Source organism: Apium graveolens, chromosome 3, assembly GCF_009905375.1.
Source record: "Apium graveolens cultivar Ventura chromosome 3, ASM990537v1, whole genome shotgun sequence".
Classification (NCBI taxonomy): domain Eukaryota; kingdom Viridiplantae; phylum Streptophyta; class Magnoliopsida; order Apiales; family Apiaceae; genus Apium; species Apium graveolens.
This window is the reverse complement of record NC_133649.1, coordinates 69,796,807-69,818,454: the sequence shown is the minus strand read 5'-3', so window position 1 is coordinate 69,818,454 and position 21,648 is coordinate 69,796,807. Positions and strand designations below refer to the sequence as shown.

Sequence of the window (21,648 nt, the reverse complement as noted above, 5' to 3'; positions counted from 1 at the left end):
TAAATATGTGCATTGGGAAGCTGTGGCTGCTCATGTGTGGGCCAATGAACACCAACTGCCAAGACATTAACTTGCCTGCTACCAAGCCTAAGGGGGAGATGGAGTCCAAGCTAAAATCTACTAGCCAAAGTGATGATGTTCGTATAAAGGAGATACTTAAGGGGGAGATGGAGTCCAAGCTAAAATCAAATTGCCTGCTTTGTATGGACGTAAGTGTAGATCACCACTTTATTGGGATGAAGTAGGAGAAAAGAAGTTATTAGGCCCTGAATTGGTACAACAGACCAAAGACGCAATTGTATTAATTCGAAAAAGGTTAGAAGCGGCTCAAGATAGACAGAAAAAGAACGCAGACCTTCATCGAAAGGACATGGACATGGAAATAGGGTCGTTGGTATTGTTAAAAGTGTCACCCTGGAAAGGATTGGTTAGATTTGGGCAAAAAGGCAAGTTAAATCCTAGATATATCGGACCTTTTGAAGTATTAAGAAAAGTTGGTAAAGTGGCCTATGAGTTGGCATTGCCACCGCAGTTACAACATATCCACAATGTGTTCCACGTGTCTAATTTGAAGCGTTATATCCCCGATTCAAAACAAGTTATTGAATATGAACCAATCGAGCTTCAACCAGACTTGTCCTAAGTGGAACGGCCAATCCAGATCTTAGATCGTAAAGAGCGAGTCCTTAGAAATAAGTCTATCCCCATAGTCAAAGTACTGTAGAGGAATCCTCGAGTGGAAGAGTCCAATTGGGAGTTAGAGTCAAATATACTTGATAAATATCCTCATTTGTTTAATTAGATCAGATTCCGAGGACATAATCTTTTTAAGGGGGAAAGATATAACGACTCGTACAATTCTGTATTATTTAAATGTGTAATTATTAAATAGTTAAATAAATGAAATAGGTGTGTGGGTTCTGTCAGCTGGATATTACTTTGTGATAAGTCATAGGTGATTTTGGTGTTCGAGATTTACTTGAGTAATTATTTGTGAACCATGTTGTTTTATTTTTATAGTTAAAGGTGATTTTATTCAAAATTTATTTCCATAAATATTTGGATTGTCTCTAAAATCATTTTTATCGCTTTATAATTTTATTTATTATTTTTAGGAGTTTATAAAATTTAGAAATTAATATTTTATTATTTATTTATCTTTAAATGATTTTCTGATTTTATTTAATTGTAAAATCAGTATTTAGTTTCAAAATTCTTCAAAAATTATGAAATTCATATTTTATTAAGTTTGGAATATTTTGAGAATTTTAAAAATTATTCGGAGATTTTTAGGATTTATTTCACCTGCGCGTCGATTCGTTTAATAGATAAAAGCGGGAATAAATTCCGTTTAAAATTTATTTTAAACTTACGAAAATTTTATTTTGTTAGTTTTATTTGATTCAGAAATTTTGAAGTCTATTTGGGGATTATTTCAATTTATATTACCCGTGTATTGTATCGTTAAAAAAAATAAAATACGGGATTATGCAGTAAAATAATAATAAAATAAGAAGGGGGCAGATTTAATCGGTTATGACCCGTTTCTTCCCTTTTCAATTCTCAATCTCTCCACTCTCTCTCACAATCGATCTCTCCTCCCTCTCGATCTCCTTCTTTCTTTTCCTCATTTTCCCTCTTCTTCTGTCGGCATCCTGTTTTCCGGCTTTTGGTAAGTGTCCTGGCAGTTGTTCAAGTTCCAATCGTTTGCTTATGTCTTGTTCCTGATGTTTTGTGCGTGTATGTGCGTGTATATACATGCATGCTCATGTGCATAGGTGGTGCTTCTGTGTTTATCTCTCGTGTTGCTGCCGCCCCTCACGGTTTTCCAGTGAGGATGGCGGCGCGTGACTGCTACGTTGCCGCGATCCCGTTGTATGTTTTATTTTGATGACTGTATCGTTTTGGTTATGTTGTTGTTAGCTTGTTATCGTGAAATTAACTTTTTTTTATTATTTTTGCAGAATAATTGACTGATGCCATGATATAAATTATTCGGTATTCGTGAGATTTAATTTTACTAATCGATAAAATTTGTGTTGGAAACCCGAGATTGTTCGGGTACCCGCGAATCTTATCGCCGTTGGCGATGAGCTCTGCGAGCCGACGATGGACTATGATGATACAATCTGAGTCCTACGATTTAATTAAAAATATAAAATACAAATTAATATATATACGAACACGACTAATAATTAATAATTGTATTTGAATTGGCCTTTGGTAATTTACGGATGTTGGTTGTTGTTAATTGAAGTCGGTGGTTGGGACTTATAACATTGGATTGTGATGGTTGTGATTGATTTGACGTCGAGTTGTTCGACGGGTTAGTCCGATAAATAAAGGAGGTGCTGCCCGATTTCCGGAAAATTAAATTACGGAAATGTGGGGCCGTATCCAGTGACTATCGGAACGTTAATCGATTATATATAAATACTTTATACGAAACCTGATTATGTGTTGTGATGAAATACTTTGCTAAAACCGATAACCCTAATTTCGTAAAAGGACAAATATACTTATTTTCTGAAAACGAGCACCGAACCGAATTTCGAGTACGTGAACCTTAATTGATACGTGTATTATTATATTGAGAATGTTACGAATCGGGTTTTGTTAATGTACGGGTAGACTGTTAGCGAGGATATTCAAGCATATTCGGATGTCTAATTTAGGGTATTTCGGTTCCTGTAGGTTTCAGTCGAAATCCCTAGCATCTCGGTCGGTGCAAAGCCAGCCAGTAATAGTTGTTAAAGCGTATTGAGGCAAGTACCCCTGACCATATATTTATGGATCAGTAATATATGAATAATTGTTGATTTAAATTTGCGTACTGGAACAGAACGGTTTAAGTTACGTATCCCCTGTGTTCAAATTGTTTTGTTAACTTGTGTTTTGGGGGAAAAGTAAATTCTGAAAGTATCTATCTCTAAATTTTGAATAAAATGAAAATGTTTTGGAAAGTGTGCTGTGGTAGAATTGTTTTGACAAGAGATAGGTAAGTGATTTGAAAAACTGGATAAAAATTGATCAGATATTTGGATGAGTGCGCGCAAGGGCCCGTAACGGCCAAGAAGATAGCGTAAGAGGCGAAGTGGTTGCGCACCCTATTATAACCACAAGCCCAACGTGACAGAAACCTTGCTAGTCTCTGAGTTCTGGAACAAATTTCATAGAATAGCCAAGATAGAGTTGTCCTATGGAGATAGCCTGATCAGCGGTCTCACCAGGGATCATCCAATACTTTTATATCTGAATGTAGTTTTATGGTTCCCGTAACAGAACAAGTGATTTTGGATCCCCGTAACGGGACAAATAGTTTTATGGTTCTTGTGATGGAACAGAAGATTTGAAAATGAAAGTAGCATGCTAAAATTTAGCTCTGGTATTTACACAGCATAGTTGATGAGATGTTTTATAGAGCATGCTAGCTATTGATATCCAGTTTTAAACAGTTCATCAGTTTCCATCTGTTTACACGTGTTTTACTTGTTTTCTACTAACAAGATGTGATTTCTGTTCCTTCAATTGTTTATCATAAACTGTTTTGATTAATATTCATATAGTGGTACTGCTGAGCGATTGATCGCTCACTCTTGCAAATATTTTTGTATATTTTCGCATTGCAGATGCCTAGGAGATGTTGCTGTTTTGGTAAGGGCCAGTTTTCCAATTCCTCCTATGTTGAGCTCCTCTGAGTGTGTCGTGTCAGACCAAGTGTGGTCTGTGAGTTGCTGCAGAATAATAGTTATGTCAGGTTGTTTTCAATAAATTGGGTTGTAATAAGTGTGTAACTTAAATTATACTTGAACCTGGAAAAGATCTTGTGAAGGGATTGTTTATATTGAAATAAAAGTGATTGGATTACGTTATATTTGTAATTTAATTTTGTTAGTGACGTCAACTCCTGACCCGGGGTTGAGGCCATCACATAATTCAAGTAACTATCCAAACTCGTCATAAATCATCCGTAATCATGTTGCTGACTTCTTCCACGCAAACGATCGTCATGTATGCAAATGATACCATTACAAGTTTATAACTCAAATACAGTAGTGCCCGTTTGAGAAATTTTAAAATAAGTTACTTATTACTTATTAATAAAATTAATTAGTGGTTTAAAAGTGATAAATAGATGAATACTTATAAGTTATGTAAGTGTTTGGTTAATTTTACTTATAAGTCATAATTTTTTTTAAAATTTAAATGAACTAAAATAAATAATTTTTAAATATAATTATCTTAATTCATGACTTTTAAATTAACTTTATATTTAAAAATATATATTTAAAAGCTAAAATTAATAAAAAGTGAAAAATCAAAATAAGTTGAGAAAAAATACGTCGTTACTAACATTGAACTTATCAGCTTATAAGCCGTAAATTTAACTTATAAATTGGGTCGACAAACAGTTCAATATAAGTATTTACGGGTTTATAAGCTGTAACTTATAAGCCTGCAGACAAACATGCCCATAGTCTTATTAGTTTTAGTAAAATATTCTAAATTTTGGCCCGGTTTGAAAAAAATATAAAACTACTTGTCCATAATATTATAGAACTTAAAAATCATAACTTTTCAAATATCATTAATTTTATTGGTATTATTTGTTTTTGAAAATATATTTGAATAATTTTTTATTGGTGGGAATGACACTAGATCTCAAAGTAGTTTTTTGAAATTTTAATTGGGCATTTAAAAATATTTGTGAAAAATTGAATCATAAACCGAATACGCTCTTATTCATATTTGATGGATCACTATTTCAAATCCAAGTTGAAAGGGACAAAGGAAAGTTGAAAGACATTTGAAATTTAAGAAAATCAGAAAAAATCTCAAAATTCAATTAAGAATTTAATATGATTATCAGCCTATTTTTATGAATAGAAATCATACTTTCGTGACCTTTTTTTTTACAGCAATACTTTCACGACTTCATCAGAAATTTGAAGGGTTAATAAGTTAACAGCGGTAAAACATAAATTGTGAAGTGGTGTTGGTTATGACTTATGAACCCTAATTTTGTTGGGAGCCGAAATTTTGTCTGTCTGTATCAACGTTGTTAAGCTAACCTGGTTCAAATTAATCTAGAACCTCGACTGCATCGAACAGCAGCAGTAGTGTAGTATCACTCAGCCTCCTCTGGCTCTGGGCTCTGTTGTATCTATACCCAATATCTATATCTATCTATTACACATTCTTTCTTGAAACAATGGCCAAGGAGAAATCCAAGCTCAAAAAAGAAGCTGATAAGCCTGACCTTAAACCCCTAAAAAAGATCAAGAAACATAGAGCTGATAAACCCCAGCTTCCGAGCCTTGAAAAACTCACTCCTCATTCCGATTCAGTCCAAACCATTAGAAAGAAGAAGAAGAAGAAACATAAGTTAGATGACCCCAATTCTTTGATCCCCGAAAAACTCGATTTTGAAATTCCAACAAAGAAGAAGAAGAAACATAAATCTGGTGAACCCAATTCTTTAAACTCTGGAAAACTCAATATCGAAAACCCTGATTTTGATTCAGTCCATACCAAGAAGAAGAAGAAAAAGAAGCCTGATGAACCCAAATCCTTGAGCCCTGAAAAACTCGATATCGAAAACTCTGTTTTTGATTCAGTCCATACAAAGAAGAAGAAGAAGAAAAAGAAGCCTGATGAACACAAATCTTTGAGCCCTGAAAAACAAAACCCTGATTTTGATTGTGTGCAAACCCAGGAGAAGAAGAAGAAGCATAAGTCCGATGAACCCAAATCGTTGAATCCTGAAAACCTCGATATTGAAACCCCTAATTCTGATTCAGTCCAGAAGAAGAAGAAAAAGAAACATAAGTTAGACAAACCCCTGGAAAACCATACTCTAAACCCTGAAAAAATTGATTGCAATGTTCCTGAGTGTGATTCAATCCAAACCACAAAAAAGAAGAAGAAACATAAAGCAGATAAACCCCAGTTTATAAACCCTGAAGAAGTTGATTCAATCCAAATCTTGACAAAGAAACGAAAATCAGAAAAACCCCAATCTCCAAACCCTGATAAATCTGAATCCAAGAGCCCTGATTTTGTTTCAATCCAACCCCTTGAAAGGAAGAAGAAAAAGAAGAAATCAGATAAGCCTCAGAAACCCCATTCTCCTGAACGTTTTGATTGCGAAATTGATGCTGCTTCAGTTCAAACCCTGAAAAAGGAGAGGAAGCAAGAATTGGGTAACCCTCAATCTCCACAACCTGAAATACTTGATTCACAAATTGAAACTGATTCAATCCGAGCCTCGAAAAAGAAGAAACAAAAATTGGATAAACCCCATTCACTAAACCCTGAAATAGTTGATTCGAAAATCGATCATGATTCAGGTCAAACCCAAAAAAAGAAGAGGAAACACGATTTGGATAAACTGCAATCTCTAAACACTGAAATACTTGATTCCCAAGTAGAAACTGATCCAATCCAAACCCCTAAAGAGAAGAAACAAAAACCGGATGAATGCCAACAACCCCAATCTGTAAACCCTGAAATTCCTGATCCTGATTCATTTCAAAACCTTCTGGAACCCCATACAAAAGACCAGCTCATTGAGTTCCTCCTCGACTCCGCTGTTAAAACTCCCTCGATCTTTTCCAAAATTATTGAAACTGCCGATCAAGATATTTCTCACCGCAAAATATTTGTTCACAATCTTGATTGGGACACCAGGAGAGAAGCTTTGGTTTCCGTTTTCGAACAATTTGGTGAATTAGAGGCATGTGATGTCGTGTATGATCGCTCAACTGGTAAAACGAAAGGTTTTGGTTTTGTTACATTTAAGTCTAGAGTATGTGCCAAAAAAGCATTGAAAGAGCCGAAGAAGAGGATTGACAATAGGACTGTATCGTGCCAGTTGGCATCAATTGGGCCTCCTCCAGTTGTGGGGTCTGTGGATAATTCGAGTAGGAAGATTTATGTTAGTAATGTGGAAAAGGATGTAGATCCGGGGAAATTGCGCGTGTTTTTTGAGAAGTTTGGTGAGATTGAGGCTGGGCCGTTGGGATTTGATATGCAAACTGGAAAATCTAAGGGTTATGCATTGTTTGTTTACAAGAATTTGGAAGGTGTGAGGAAGGTTTTGGAAGAACCTAATAAGATTTTTGATGGAAAGCAGTTGAGTTGTCGAATGGCAAATGATTGGAATGGTAGGAAGAAGAATAGTAAGGGTGATAGTTCAGTTACGACAGTGATGATGCCTGTGCCGCATGATCTGTCTGCTGTGTTACCCAAGCAGAACATGGCGATGGTTGGGCAGCAGGCAGGATTTAATCCTATGTTGGGGCAATCAAGTTTAAATTCAATTCCAGAAGGACTTTATGCAAATCAAAGTGCAGGTTTACTGAATCAGCTATTGTATCAAGCTGCTGAAGGATTGTATGCAAATCCAAATGCAGGTTTATTGAATCAGCTATTGTGTCAAGCTGCTGAAGGATTATATGCAAATCCAAGTGCAGGTTTATTAAATCAGCAATTGATCCAAGCTGAGATCGGGGCAAATCAATATGGACAAATGGGGGTTGGTTTTGGGGATTATGGTGGGGCAATGGCAGGTCAGGGAATGGGCAGTTTAGCTTGGAATCAGTCAGGATTGGGGTCATTTAGTGGTTCTACATCTGCCCCAATGTTGCAGGGTTGGCAACATGCTTACTCGGATACTTAACTGGATCTTTCAATGATTACCAACTGAAAATTTGGTATAGCTTATTTAAATCTATCTATTTTATATGTTTTTTCTGAAAAGTGTGTTTCTATGCTTGTTTTCACATGATGGCTTATTTTGTATATTAGTGTTTTCTGTTTTTGTTATTAATGTGTATATTAGTATTGGATCAATATTGGATGTTATAAACTTTATTTTATTGATTTGGCTCCGAGGGAAGTTTACATGACCACGCAAGATACTAATTTTTTATGAGGGAAGACATGATTTTTCTACAACATTTCTTCTTCTTTTTATATTTACATATTTATTTCAAGGGATAAAAGAATTAGTTTTCCAACCCAGTCATGGGAAGAGTCGGAGAGATACACCTTTGCCACTAGTCTGTCCCTTGATCCTTGTAAAAATGAAATATATATGCGGCCCCTTGGAGTTGGAAACGTGACTTTATCTTGCCTTGAAACAACTTTATACCTGATTATTGTTTTGTAATTTTTTTTCTTTTCCTAATTATATAATGTTGTTTTTGTGTTCAGTTTGTTTATGTTTATACTATATATTTTAATGTAAATTTGATGCTGCTCTTTTTTCATATTAGTCAAATGAAGAAAAAGGTTCAGAACTTTTATCTCCTATCCAAATTCTTTTGATTCAGCCTGGAGCAATTTTATCGTACAATATATTTTCAGTCCTCTTCTTAGCATTTGCTTCTGTTCCCCTTTCTTTAACCTTCCTGTTTTATATCTCTTGTCTAATTGACTGTTCAGTTTACCCCTTCGCTGATATCTTGGAGTATTTCTTACCAAAGCTGGTTGATATTTGAAAAACTCTGTTGTAGTTTCTGAGTTGTACTACTACATAAAATGACAGTGTCTTATGGCTTCTAATTTCGCCTTGCTTGTAAACTGGGAGAGTATCAGATGCATTTGTCATCTTTAATTGCTTGGACCTTGGATCCAGAAATTATATATTATTATCTTGAGTTTAAGTTCTTTTCCATTTTGAAGCTACCTACTTGATATCTTAAATATATATTACGTTTCAATTTTGCCCCAACTTATAAAAGATCTATTTCCTATCAGCAGAATTGTTATCCTTCTAATCTTTTGTGGTATCTCGCGGTTTTTCTTACCAAAGCCGGTTTTTTGATGTATGAAAAAATTTATTACAGTCTGAGTCGTAAAGCCACTATATATATTGACAATTTCTAATGGCTTTTTATATTGCTTTGGTTTACTTGGCAAAATATCAGAAGCGTTTTCATCCTAATTGCTTGGAAGCAGTAATCTGAAATTTTATGTTGAGTTCAAATTCTATTCCTATGTAATGCTACTTACTTGATATCTTTTAGTACATTTTATGGTTTAATGTTGCTCTTTTTAACATATAAAAGGTCTCCGTTCTGTCTAAAGCTGAACTGTTTTGCTTTTATTGTGATTCAGAATCTCATTCCCAAATACCTAATATTCTAAAGTATATATCTCTTTTTCAGGATCTTTCATTTGCTATCAGCTCCATGAGTTTCTTTTATCTTTTCCATTGGTTTTTTGGACATTATATTTTTCTCCTTAATTTCACATCCTAGTTTGTTTTGCATATTAGTTTGGTTGTTTTCTGTTTCTTTTTCTTTTCAATTTATATATGTTACTAGATCTATGTCATAGAGTATATCTAAGAATTTTGTTGTTCAATATTATATTGCTTTATTTTGGTCAGGTACTATGAGATAAATGACCATACGAGATGCCTCTATTTTGGAAAAAGTAACAGTTTAATTTTCTACCTCATGTTTTTGATTCTTTTATTGGTTTTTTACTTGTCATGTAAAGAAACAAATAGTGTACATTTGGCACTTTTCAATATTCCGGTTGATCCGGACTGAAGCAATTTGTTGTACATTATTTTATCAATCTCCTCCTTAACAATATGTGGTCTTCTTTTTCTCCATAGTCCATCCTTCTATTTGACAACTCGAAGTACTCTCACTGTTCAGTCTATTTAACTAGTTTACTGGCATTATTGAGTCGCATATGTTATAGCCTCCCATTAATGTTTTTTTAACCAAAGGTTTGCAAGCATGAACTTTTGAAGTCCTTGAACTACTACGTGGTTGGAATTGACAGTCTGATGATTTTGTATTTTGCTTTGCTTGGAAACAAAAATCAGTTTTTTTATTATGTTGACTTTTATTTATAGACTTTTTAATTCTACATATTTTTAGTCTTCAAGTGTTTCATATGTTTCATATCACCCCTTACCTGATGTTTTTCAATGGCCAAAAACTTGATCGTTTTTCTTCCATTTTTGTTAATTCATATATGGGGTACATATTTGCAGATTCAGCTAGGCATCAAGAGGCCTGTTTGCATTCAGTAATGAAGAAAAGCATTTTAACAATGGTTTTTGGGACGTTTTTATACAAACAGATTTTAATGATGTTCTATTTACTTATTTCCAAGTGATTTCAATAGGGATGTAGGGTCAAGAACATCAGATACCATCCTTCAGAATCATCTATTATATACTTGTTTTCTCTTTTATTAATGACAAATGTTCTTTTGATATTAATACGATAATTTAGTGCCTACCTATTATAAAATTATATATTTTTATTATTATGTATCTTTTTCCCATTTGATGAATTTGCTTTCTTTGTCAGCGGAATTTTTCATTTAGTTTCCTTTTAGCAATGTGCCTTGTTACTACTATACCAGCTTTCTTCCGATTTATTGTTGGATTGATCTTAAATCATTATTAATCATATCAGTATAATCATATAATGTCAAGTTCCTTTCCTGAGATAAGTATCAAAAGGTTGCCGTTCTGAATTATGATTAAAGTCTTCTATTTTTCATTGCCTTGCTCTCTCTCCTCACTATTTCTTATCTTGTTTATGTTTTTCTCAGCCTCTTGAGCAAAGGTAACTTCAAAACTCTACTCAACTGTATTGCTCAAATGATTTAAGCACAAACAAGCTTTTACCCTCATTGTGAATTGCCTGAAAATTCATTCTCTTTTAGAACATACATGCACTATATAACTCCATTTTATTCACCTCCACTTTTGTTATTGAATCTATTTATGATATATAGAAATTGTAAAGAGATTAATGAGGTCATCTTTATGATATTTATGTACAAAATTTGTTGGATTTGTGTGGTAATTGTTTGATTTGTGGTACAAAGAAGTTAGGAGGTTAGACCAAGGATTAGTTGCTCTTGACATATGCAAGATGCAGGTGTTGAAATGTTATACTGAATGGGCTGGAGAAACAGAATACAGAAAGGAGGATATGTTAATTACAACACTGGGCTTGGAGAAACAGAATAAAGAACAGAAAGAAAACAGGGAGAAAGAAAGGAAATGAAATGTGGAATATTTTTTAATTACAAAACAAAGGCGTAAGTTGATACTTTGTAGCAATCCTCAGTAAAGGTACTCGAGGTAAAGGTTCCCCTTTCTCTTATTTGATTTAACTTTGTCTGGTAGATGATCTATGAAACCTCTGTTTATAAGCTCTCTTGTAAAACTGTTATATCGTAATTATGAAATACCAAGCTTATAAATGTGTTTATAGCCAAGGCCTAGGTGGAATTCATAGTAAGCCATATGCTTAGTCGAAAAAGCTGGTATGCGGGATTGTTGTTTGGAGGGTGCTATTTTCTGCATTACTGGCTTTTGCCAATGGTGTTGTAGAGATGGATTTCTGTTGATATTAAAAAGGTTAAGTAAAAGTTAGTAAGATAAGATGCAGCCTTTCTTTAGTTTGGCATTGACCAGACTAGATTTTCATATTACCTATAACTGGCCTCCAAGAAGGTTATGGAGTCCTTGTGCTGGGGCTTTTTTTCCCAGGCAGTGCTGAAATACATCACCGAGTAGTTTACGGTGATTTTAATTATATTACATCGTTATTATTAGGCAATGAAAACGTTGTAAAGATTCTCTTTTAGGTTACATTGAAGCAAATACTCATCAGTACATGTTTGCAAGAAACGTTATGCTAAAGAGTAGGCCTCCTTTATGAGGAGTTAGGAAAAGGAGTCAAATAACACTAGTACATGGAGGAGGCCTGCCTGCCTGCATCACCCAGTTATCCTAGTTTACTTCTTTCTCTTCTTTGGGGGTTGGAGTTCTTCCTCGTCGTCTTCTTCGCCCTCTTCATCATCATCTTCTTCCTCGACTACTTCTTCCTCTGCCTTGTCCCCATCATCGTCCTCATCGTTCTCTTCATCATCATCGTCTTGATCTTCGCCATCCTCTTCATCTTCGTCTTCATTTTCGTCATCGTCTTCATCTTCCTCATCACCATTCTCTTGTGCATCACCTGCGCCTCCTCCAGAACCTTTCTTTGAGTTGTTATTAGGCTTGTTTCGAAAATCTTCTTCATCTTCAGATGATGGATCTTCCTCACCCTCATCAAAATCACCATCTCCATCGTCATCATTATCGTCATCGTCTACTCCTTCAGCATCTAGTTCCTTAGAGGCGGTTGACGTGTGATGGTCTCCTTTGAGTACAGGATATTGGCCCAATCCTTCAAAAAAATCCTGATAATAAAATCGTATCACAAAATGCAAATAGTTAAGCCAAATTATTACTAAGTTGGTTAGCTTTCGTTTTAAAAGTTTACAAGAAAAAAAAACAATTATTTAATATTTAATTTATAACATCAAAATATCTATATTTTATAATTTTATTTTTTGAAGTTGCAATGACTTGCAAAATGATTGCCTCCTATATCCTGTGACAAGCCTCACCTAGAAAGGCATAGCATAGACACGTGTCTGTCCACTATGTGTGCCCAACTAAACAGAGCATCTACCCACGAATATTCCCAAGCACAAATCTAATGCCATTCTATCATTCTTGACTTTATCAAAAGACAAAATCTTTTTTTTAGTAAAAGGCGGACCCCAAACGAACCCCTAACTATATTTAATTCCTCTTCCTAGTTCCGCTATTGTTATGCTAACATGCGCCTCCAAAGTTTTTCATAAATTTTTAACAGATTACACACTCAAGAAACACCAATCACTGAAACAGATCTGTGTAGCCTAGGAAAAACAAAAGATCTGTGTGTACAAAGATGGCAGTAATATTGCAAACCACATAGTATCGAAAAAAATTGCTATGTAAAAAGAACAAAAAAAAATTATAAAATTTTCGGATTAATATTTACAGCAGGAAATTTAAAATTTTAAAAAAAGTAACAATTGGCAATAGTTTCGCAAACAATAAACAAGTACCGTTTATTTCGAGTTTGGCAGTGAACCAACTATGAAGTAGGATGCATGCACACAATTTGTAACTATATAGAATTTTTCTTTTTCTTAGAAACAAACTTAGATCTAGATCTGAACAGAGTTTAATAATTTAAGAGAGATATATTATGAATTTTATTTTACTGACCCGAATAAGAAGAGCAGAGAGGTGGGCGTTGACTAACGAGAGAATGAACATGACCAACACTGTCTCTCCAGCGCATGTTAGCACTTTCTGTTTCAGTGAAGCGACAACTACTGTACTACTGGTCTCCATCCGTACACCAAACTATAACAACCCTGTTACCGTTAGATCCACATCAGTTCTCAATCACAGCCGTTAAAAACAAATCTTCCATTACTTTAACAAGTTCAAACATAAAGACAAGGTACTAGGAACAGATTATGAATTATACATGCATCTATATACATACAAAAGCTTGCTTAAAGAATCAGTACAATTGTTTACGTATGAACAACATAAAATCATGAATTATATATACGGACTATTATAACACTCGTATTATAATAATCTATATATAATTATGTTTAAGCTTTGATATAAACAAAGCTTAAACTTAGTAAATAATAAGTTAAAAACATACCGGAAGTATAGATCAGGAGGATATGAAGGCAGATCTGGAGGTTTAAAGAGGCTAAAACCTCAGAAAATATAGACAAGGGCAGCTTTCATTCTGAGCCGTTGGATTTAGAGGATAGATATAAGATATATAGTGTGGGTGTGTAAGGATGTATGTATAGAATATAGATACAAATCTGGGGGAAGAGAGAGAGTGTAGAAGGGAGATGAGGGTGTGTTTGGTGTGGTGTAAGAGAGAGAAGGAAGACAGAGCTGCCCGTCAACTTTAGGGCAGTTCGGGCAGCGTCTTCATTCGTAAATATCGGATTTTTCGGGCTGCCCCGCAGGAAGAGTGTTGTTCAATTTATGCCCATTATTTTTTCTCCTTTTTTTTTGAATAGTATGATAATTTTGTTGAATTAGAATTTTAGGGCAGATGTTTAAGTATTTATATATTTATTTTGCGTAAAAAGAATATGCCGATTGACAACTTGATGATAAGTGTGTCGGAGCATTAAGGTAAAGAATGACGTTTAATTAACCATGGTTTTAGAACAGTTCATTTTGGGGATTAAGGCATACATAGCAGAGTCCGCAATTTCGTACACAATACGATAAGACGACACGAAAATAACAAGTTTGGTTTGACATTTTTGATACACGAATATGAAAGTACACGGATGAATTTAGTGTCGGTTTTGAGTTTAAACTTGAGTACACAACACGAAACGAAAGTACATGAAATAAATAAATATTTAAATAAATTTATTAAAATTATATGATACATATATCTTATAATAATATTTTACATATAATATTTACATAATATGAATACAAAATAAATATAAATATAAATTTTATAAGAGTTGACTGAACTTGAGTCTTTATGACTTATTGACTTAAGACTCGGTTAGTAAAAATTTAATATTTAAATATATATTTTATTTATCTTTATTTTTATTATTAATTTTAAATTACACGACACGAAATGAAGGTACACGAATACAAAACGAATTCTTAACAGTTCGGGTTTGGGTTAAACATTCATGACACGAAACACAGAAGTACACGATACAAAAGTATACGAAATGAACGAATTGCCAATTCTAATACCTACGGGTCTTGCTATTATTACTTTTCTTTATTCGCTGTTGTTTCATGTTTGAGTTTTAATAATAATTATCAAAATTTTAGTTATTTATCAATAAACATATACTTATTATATCATAAACTAATTTTATATCCGTGCGATACACGGGATAATTAATTATAATTTTTTATACAAACTTGTTCATTTTATTTAATATTTTATTTAATTTTATATCAATTTATTATTTTTAAAATTGTTAACTTCGTTAGTCATAACTAAATAAAATTATTATAATATCTAAAATTAAAATTTTTAATATTGTGGAGAAATTGAAAAGTGTATCTACAAATTACAATCACAATTTTCGCAATAAGATGCACAATTTAATAATATTTCTGATTTCTATTTATTGTTAGTTAAAAAATATAATTACTCATAATATATATTTACAAATTTGCCTACGATCATACCACGCTATTTTAACTCCTTTACTCCAATTATATATAGGATATAATTTCATAAGTATTTATATTTAAATCAATATAGTATTTTAAATTTAATAAATTATTTTATATATTCCAATAAAGAAAAGCTTATAAAAATTAATCGGATTTTAAAAATCGAATCGGTCAGTTATCTTATAGAGGATCAATCGAGGATTAATCGGTTAAATCAAGAATTTTTACAATATTGAGTTTTATTAATAACAATAATATACTGATGTGATGCTAAATTTAATACAAAGAATAACAAGATACGCATGCTAATGCCTAATGTAACTGTTGTGGGAATATTTTTTTAATATAAGATCTTTGGAAATCTTGATACAGTTAAAGAATTCTATTTATATACTCCTTCCATCCCATTAAATTATATATGATTTATTTGAACATGAAAATTAAAAAAAATGTAATTTGAAGTTAAAAAACTAAAAAAATATGAAAAATGGAAAAAGTGATAAGATTAATTAATATTTTATATATAAAGTAGGTGAAATGAACTAAAGTAGTGGATGTAATAGCTTGTAGTTAATTTATATATTTTAAAATTATACTATTTTCAGTAAATCTTGAAATATGTAGAATTAAATGGAAATTTAATAAAAAGAAACTATTTAAAAAATAAAATGTGTAAAAATGAATGAAACAAAGGTAGAGGCAATATAAAATTTCAGAATATACAGTCTATATTATGGTAGAAATGAATTAGAAAAAAAAATTGAGCGTGAAATAAATATGATACTTATTTAGATAAGATTTTATTTGTCGTAACTTGATATATCGAATTCTACCATGCATAAATTATTATGACTCATTTATTTTTATTAGAAAAGAAATTTAGATTAAATTAGGCCGGCTAGCTAGATTTTTCTAGAACATTAATGGTAAAGCATGGAATAAAACTATAAAGGAGGTTGTCTCATTAAAGTACTGCCCACTTGTTACTTTTGTTTTCCAACTTGTTCATTGCATAACTCAGACCTTTGAGCCCTGACCCAGAACTTATTAATAATAGGCCATAACCATGGATTGGGCTGAGCCAGTAAATTGCCACTAAGTTTAAGTGGCTAAGTTCTCATTTCTTGGGCTGACCCAGTAAACATCCACGTTTGCGTAACTAATATCTGATTTTTTATTTTTTATTTTTTATTGTTATCAAGAATTAACACTCAAGAGGTAACTACAAGATTACATTGCTTATTCCTATCAAACATTGCTTTAAAATACAGCCTACAGGAGCAGCTAGGAAGTGGTCGAGACCTGCAGAAGGATGGATAAAAATAAATACTGACGCAGCCTGCAATCGAGGTGGCAATCACATTGGAATTGGGTGCATTGTACGGAATGACATGGAAAGTTTTGTTCGAGCTCGTAGCAGACTAGCAGTGCAGTGCATAGAATTTTTCATCCGAGAGAAGCTGAAGCTATAAGTCTCAAAGAGGCTGTCATGTAACAAAGAGTGGACAAATTCTAAGTGCATATAGTAAATCTTATTTTGATGAAGAGTGTGTTATCGCTACTTTGTTCCAGTGAAGCATCAAGCTCGGCGAAAATTTTCTCCTGCAGGCTGCAACTAACTATAAAAATTTGTAATATAAGCTATGTTGCTCAAAGCCTCAATCCTGGATACAGATGGGCAGATATAGGGGGTGGCATTTTGGGTAATGACTTGGGCTCTTGCCGGGTTGGCTTTACTGGCCTCATTTTTTGGCCAACCAGTCCGAACCCAAAATGGGTTGAAAATATCCGATCTCTAGCAAGTGACACCTCTAGTCATCGACATTACAAAAAACCAATGGGTCAACAACAGTATTCGCCAACTTGGAGCTAATTAAAATATATTACAGAACAATTACATATAAAATCTCTCCATTTGCAAATTAAAATCACATTGAGTATTACATACAGTCATACATAGTTTAACGAACGACAAAGCATGCAAAATCAGCTCATCCTTTCTGTGGCATTGCTGCCCGACTAGTATACATCCTTAAGGACTGGAATCCTCGGATATAACCAGATTGGAGAAGATTGCCTAGGCAAAGATTAGGAAGGAACAATTAGATTTATATTGCAGGCTTGTTATACAGTAAAACTGTGAATTTTCCAAACATGGAGTATCAGCAATCTGACATCTGTTTGTAGGAATGTGTAGATCAGTCGTTGCTGAAGCAATCTGAAACATTATTTTAGTTCTAGACAGTGAATAAGCTGCTGACAGACTCGCACATTATTATGAAACAAATATGCAATGAAGACTCTAGTATAAGATTCAGCAAATTTATCTCTAGTAAAGAAACAACAATCATGTTGTCCAGAATTAGAAAGTAAGCATTACGATTTTAAATTGAATGTCTAAATCGAAAGCGGCTAGATATCTGGTAAAGTTGGTACTACTGCCAGTAAACAAAAAACAGGTACACGTAGTTATAAAGCAGCATAATAATTAATAATAAAATGTATCTTTATACCACAAGAAGTCAAGTATGAACTCCGCAGGGCTGCTAGTCTGCTTTTTACTGAAACCATAAAAAAAACATGTTCAATTCAAATACAGAACAATACAAAAAGGTGATATATGCAAAACAATTTGATCATGCTCTCGTCCTTGTCAAGGTCCAAATTCAAGATATCTTCACATATTTTCTCCACTCCGTGGTTGCTAAATAGAAACAAGTGCAGAAAGTTAAAATGCTGATCAACTGAAGTACAGAACTGAAGTGCATAATAATTAATTTATATTTTTCTCCACACAACCAATCTCTTAAACAAATCAGTGTTTTGGAATTTTCTGGTAAACGTGCACTGCGATATTTTTCAATAACTAGTCCACCAGCACTAAAAGCAGCTTCTCAAGCTACAGTTGTTACGGAATGCTTAATATATCGCTATGCGATATTTTGGATAAATTTCATAGCTAAAATATTCAAACTTTAATTGATTTTTTCAAGGACTTTTCATATAACATATATATTTTTCTTAAACCTATTACATTATAATTCTATTATCAATCTACATCTTTACATCAATAACGAGGAAATTGTGTCTTCTCCTTTTCCTTCCGTTTATTTAATCTTTTTGCATCTTAGAATCATCATCTTCTTCTTCTTCTTCTTCTTTTTCACCAAGTATATTAAATTCATATTTTCAGTCAGTCACAGTTTCCCAATTTCAGTCAGAAGATCTGACACTAGTAACGCAGCCAAAATCGAAGAGTCCAAATCTCTAAGTAACATAAATCATAAGATAATTAAAAGGTAATGTGGAGTATATATCGCTGAAACATGTTCCCCCCATGCCTAAAAATTAAATCACTAAGCTATAACTATAGACAAACCTGTGGTGTTAGGTATCTTCCGAGCTTCCAGTCCAACTCTACCAGCATGCTCCCAACCCACTTGCAATGCATCTCACATCGCAATCATCCAAGGTTTACACATTACAGAAGTGCCAACAGAGTGCCGGGTCCTTTGCTTCAGCATAAAAAACTTCAGTTTTAAAGTTCTGCAAGACGTTCTTACCAAATATTTAAACATCCCGGACAGGGAGTGAGGACTGCATCCCTAGTGCCGAACTCAGATCAGAGGAGATGTCTTTTGTTCCTGGTATCATAGATGTGAATGATTTAAAAACATTTAGCAACTGCATGATGTAGATAGATCATTACAACATGTTGAACAGGCTTGTTCAGGTCATTAGCGCCCAAATAGTATTTTGAAGCAGCAACCATTCGAAGCATGAAGCCGGTAATGAGTATATGATGGCAGAGTCAACTTGCAAATGTCTTGTAACTCCTTGTTTGTAAAATATTTCAACTCCTCAGGCTACCAATAATCTCTACATGAACAAAAACCATCTTTAAAGTGGTGAAAACGTGTAGCATCTCTAACAATAATTTCCCTACCAACAAGTTTGGCGATATACTTAATGGCAGAATGACAGTCATTGCACACTCTGAGGTTTTTCATGATCCTTAATGTAGCATTCTCTGGAGTATTCAGTAGACCAAATGCAATAGCAAGTTTCTCACTGTGATGTTTAAGAATCTGTTCCTTGAGTTCTTCCTCAAGATCATGCAACACTGCTTCCGTTTGTGGAACAAACCCCATCTTTTTTATTTCTGTCCAGATTTTATCCATCATCCGATAGATTGCTTCTCTTTGTGGATGAAGTGCATCTTCGACCCCAAACACGTGAGCTTCATTTCGTATCTGAAGCCAACTAAATCCTTGCTCTTTCTTCACCTGTCTATCTTTCATAGATTTCCTTATCGTAGCAGCATCCTGCCATTTACCACATGCAGAATATACATTAGCAAGTGCCGAATACGCCCCACTATTTTCAGGATCAATCTGAAGCAATCTTTCAGCAGCTACCTTTGCAAGCTCCACATTTTTATGAACCCTGCAAGAAGCTAAAAGTGAACCCCAGGCTATGTTATCTGGTTCAATTGGCATAGTTTCTATGAACTCTTTTGCTTCTATTAGCATTCCGGCGCGCCCATACAGATCAATCATGCAAGCATAGTGACTTGAAGTGGGTTCAATCCCGTGTACATCTTTCAGCATTTTAAAGTAGTTACGACCTTGTTTTACCAATCCCATGTGTGTGCATGCAGAGAGTACTCCTACATAAGTTATATGGTCTGGTTTAATGCCAGATGTAAGCATATGTTCGAATAATTCTAAGGACTCCTCACCAAGGCCATGTTGCGCTAAAGCTATAATCATGGAAGTCCAAGATACAGTATCATTGTTTCTAGGTATTAGATTGAAAACACGCCTTGCAGAATTGACACTTCCAGCTTTAGCATACATGGTAATTAAAGCATTGCTTACAGAGACTGATGATGCTTCCCCAAATCGTATGGCTCTGGTGTGGATTTGTTTTCCATGATCCAAAGAAGCCAAGCTTGAACTAACACCCAGCATAGCTGCTAGTGTATAGTTGTTAGGATCTGGGCCATCTCTGACCATTGATCTGAAAAGTCCCATAGCCTCGTTGTTATAGCCGTTTTGAACGTAGCCAACGATCATGGCTGTCCATGAAACCACATCACGGTCTTTTACTGAATCAAATATATATCTGGCTGAACCTATGTCTCCAAGCTTGAGGTATCCATCAAGTATACTTGTTAGTGCAATAACCTTGAAATTTGAAGTAATGTTACTCTCCAGAACCCTATGAGCAATTTTAACACCGCCAGACTTGGAGTACATAGAGATCAGAGCATTTCCCACTGCGCCCGAAGTATCAAAGTTAGTAACAATAATGTGAGCATGAATTTGTTTCCCTATATTTAATTTCTCAAGATTGGCACAAGCTGATAGAGCACTCGTCAACGTATACCTGTCAGGCTTTAATATTGAATCCCTCAACATCTTTGAGAAAATACAAAGCGCTTCAGCATCCAACCCATACTGATTATAACCAGAAATCATAGAGTTCCACGAAACTATATCTCTTTCAGCCATCATCTCAAATTGCTTTGCAGCAAGATCAAATCTACCCGAACTCATATGCAACGAAATCATTGCATTCCAATTTGAGGTAGTCTTTGATGTAATCCCATCAAAGATAAATTTAGCGGTCACCGGATCACCCGACTTAGAATACATATTCAAAAGTGAATTCGCGACACAATTAACCCTACTAAGCCCTAATTTAACAACAAAACCATGAACCTTTCTCCCTATATCCAATCCACTAAACGCAGCACACGACGAAAGTACATTAGTCATCGTGTACTGAGTGGGCAAAACTTGATAACAAACCATCTCTAGAAACATACGAATGGCAGCTACAAACTGACCCGTTTGATTATACCCCACAATCAAAGCAGTCCAAGAAACAGCATCAGGCTCAGGCATTTCCTCGAAAACACGACGAGCAACAGTTACGCGACCCTGCTTAGCATACGCAGACAAAAGGGTGTTCCAAGAAGACGGGTTCCTAACAGGCATTTCATCAAACACATTGTGTGCATCAGAAAGTAACCCAGTTTTAGCATATACATTGACCAGATTGTTCATGAGAAAAACACTAAGGTGAAGCCCGGACTTAACTATTCGAGCATGAATTGATTTTGCGGCAAATGGGTCATTGTTTTTTAGGCTCCATTGGAGAAGAGATGTGTAGAGATAAGATGGTGAACTGAGTGAGTGTGATTTTAAATTCTCCATTCTATAATCTAGACAAGGAAATAGTTGATGAAAAGCTTTTGCCTATAAAAGAACCTGAAATTTATAACGATGCATTGGCGCGAATAATGGTTTTATTTTTATACCGGGTTTAGTTTTTCTAAAAAAATATATTAAAAGAAACCGGTAGTTTAACCTTTGTGAAAAAAATTGCGGGGAAGTGCAAGGCTGCAAGCTTTAATCAAAGTAATATTTGCATTAAAAATTTATCCGATTTATACTAGATTGTAATTAAATTAAATAAATAAATTTTGTATAAGAGGAAAAGAATAATTTTAAGTTCTCCTTTCAATGAATTATTGGCTGAAATATGAAATTATGGGAAAGAGTGAT

General features: G+C 34.2%; 3 protein-coding genes across 4 annotated transcripts; 1 reads left to right on the top strand and 2 right to left on the bottom strand.

Moving 5' to 3' along the window:
• Positions 1 to 4,979: 4,979 nt before the first annotated feature.
• On the top strand, positions 4,980 to 11,369 carry LOC141712396 (uncharacterized). Of its 2 annotated transcripts, none has more exons than XM_074515320.1 (2): positions 4,980 to 7,715; positions 10,019 to 11,369. In XM_074515320.1, the coding sequence occupies exon 1, from the start codon at positions 5,213 to 5,215 to the stop codon at positions 7,679 to 7,681; it is 2,469 nt and encodes an 822-aa protein (XP_074371421.1). In that variant the 5' UTR covers positions 4,980 to 5,212; the 3' UTR covers positions 7,682 to 7,715; positions 10,019 to 11,369. The 2 variants fall into 2 exon arrangements, with proteins under 2 accessions (XP_074371421.1, XP_074371420.1); XM_074515319.1 differs by having other exon boundaries at positions 10,920 to 11,348.
• A 201-nt stretch (positions 11,370 to 11,570) lies between these two features.
• On the bottom strand, positions 11,571 to 13,870 carry LOC141712397 (uncharacterized). Its single transcript, XM_074515321.1, has 3 exons — positions 13,551 to 13,870; positions 13,094 to 13,245; positions 11,571 to 12,231 (listed from the first exon to the last, which is right to left on the bottom strand). The coding sequence occupies exons 2-3, from the start codon at positions 13,220 to 13,222 to the stop codon at positions 11,785 to 11,787; spliced, it is 576 nt and encodes a 191-aa protein (XP_074371422.1). The 5' UTR covers positions 13,223 to 13,245; positions 13,551 to 13,870; the 3' UTR covers positions 11,571 to 11,784.
• Positions 13,871 to 17,561: 3,691 nt separating this feature from the next.
• Positions 17,562 to 21,399, bottom strand: LOC141712395 (pentatricopeptide repeat-containing protein At2g22070). The gene is made up of 2 exons (XM_074515318.1): positions 18,453 to 21,399; positions 17,562 to 17,777 (listed from the first exon to the last, which is right to left on the bottom strand). The coding sequence occupies exon 1, from the start codon at positions 21,295 to 21,297 to the stop codon at positions 18,940 to 18,942; it is 2,358 nt and encodes a 785-aa protein (XP_074371419.1). The 5' UTR covers positions 21,298 to 21,399; the 3' UTR covers positions 17,562 to 17,777; positions 18,453 to 18,939.
• Positions 21,400 to 21,648: the final 249 nt, after the last annotated feature.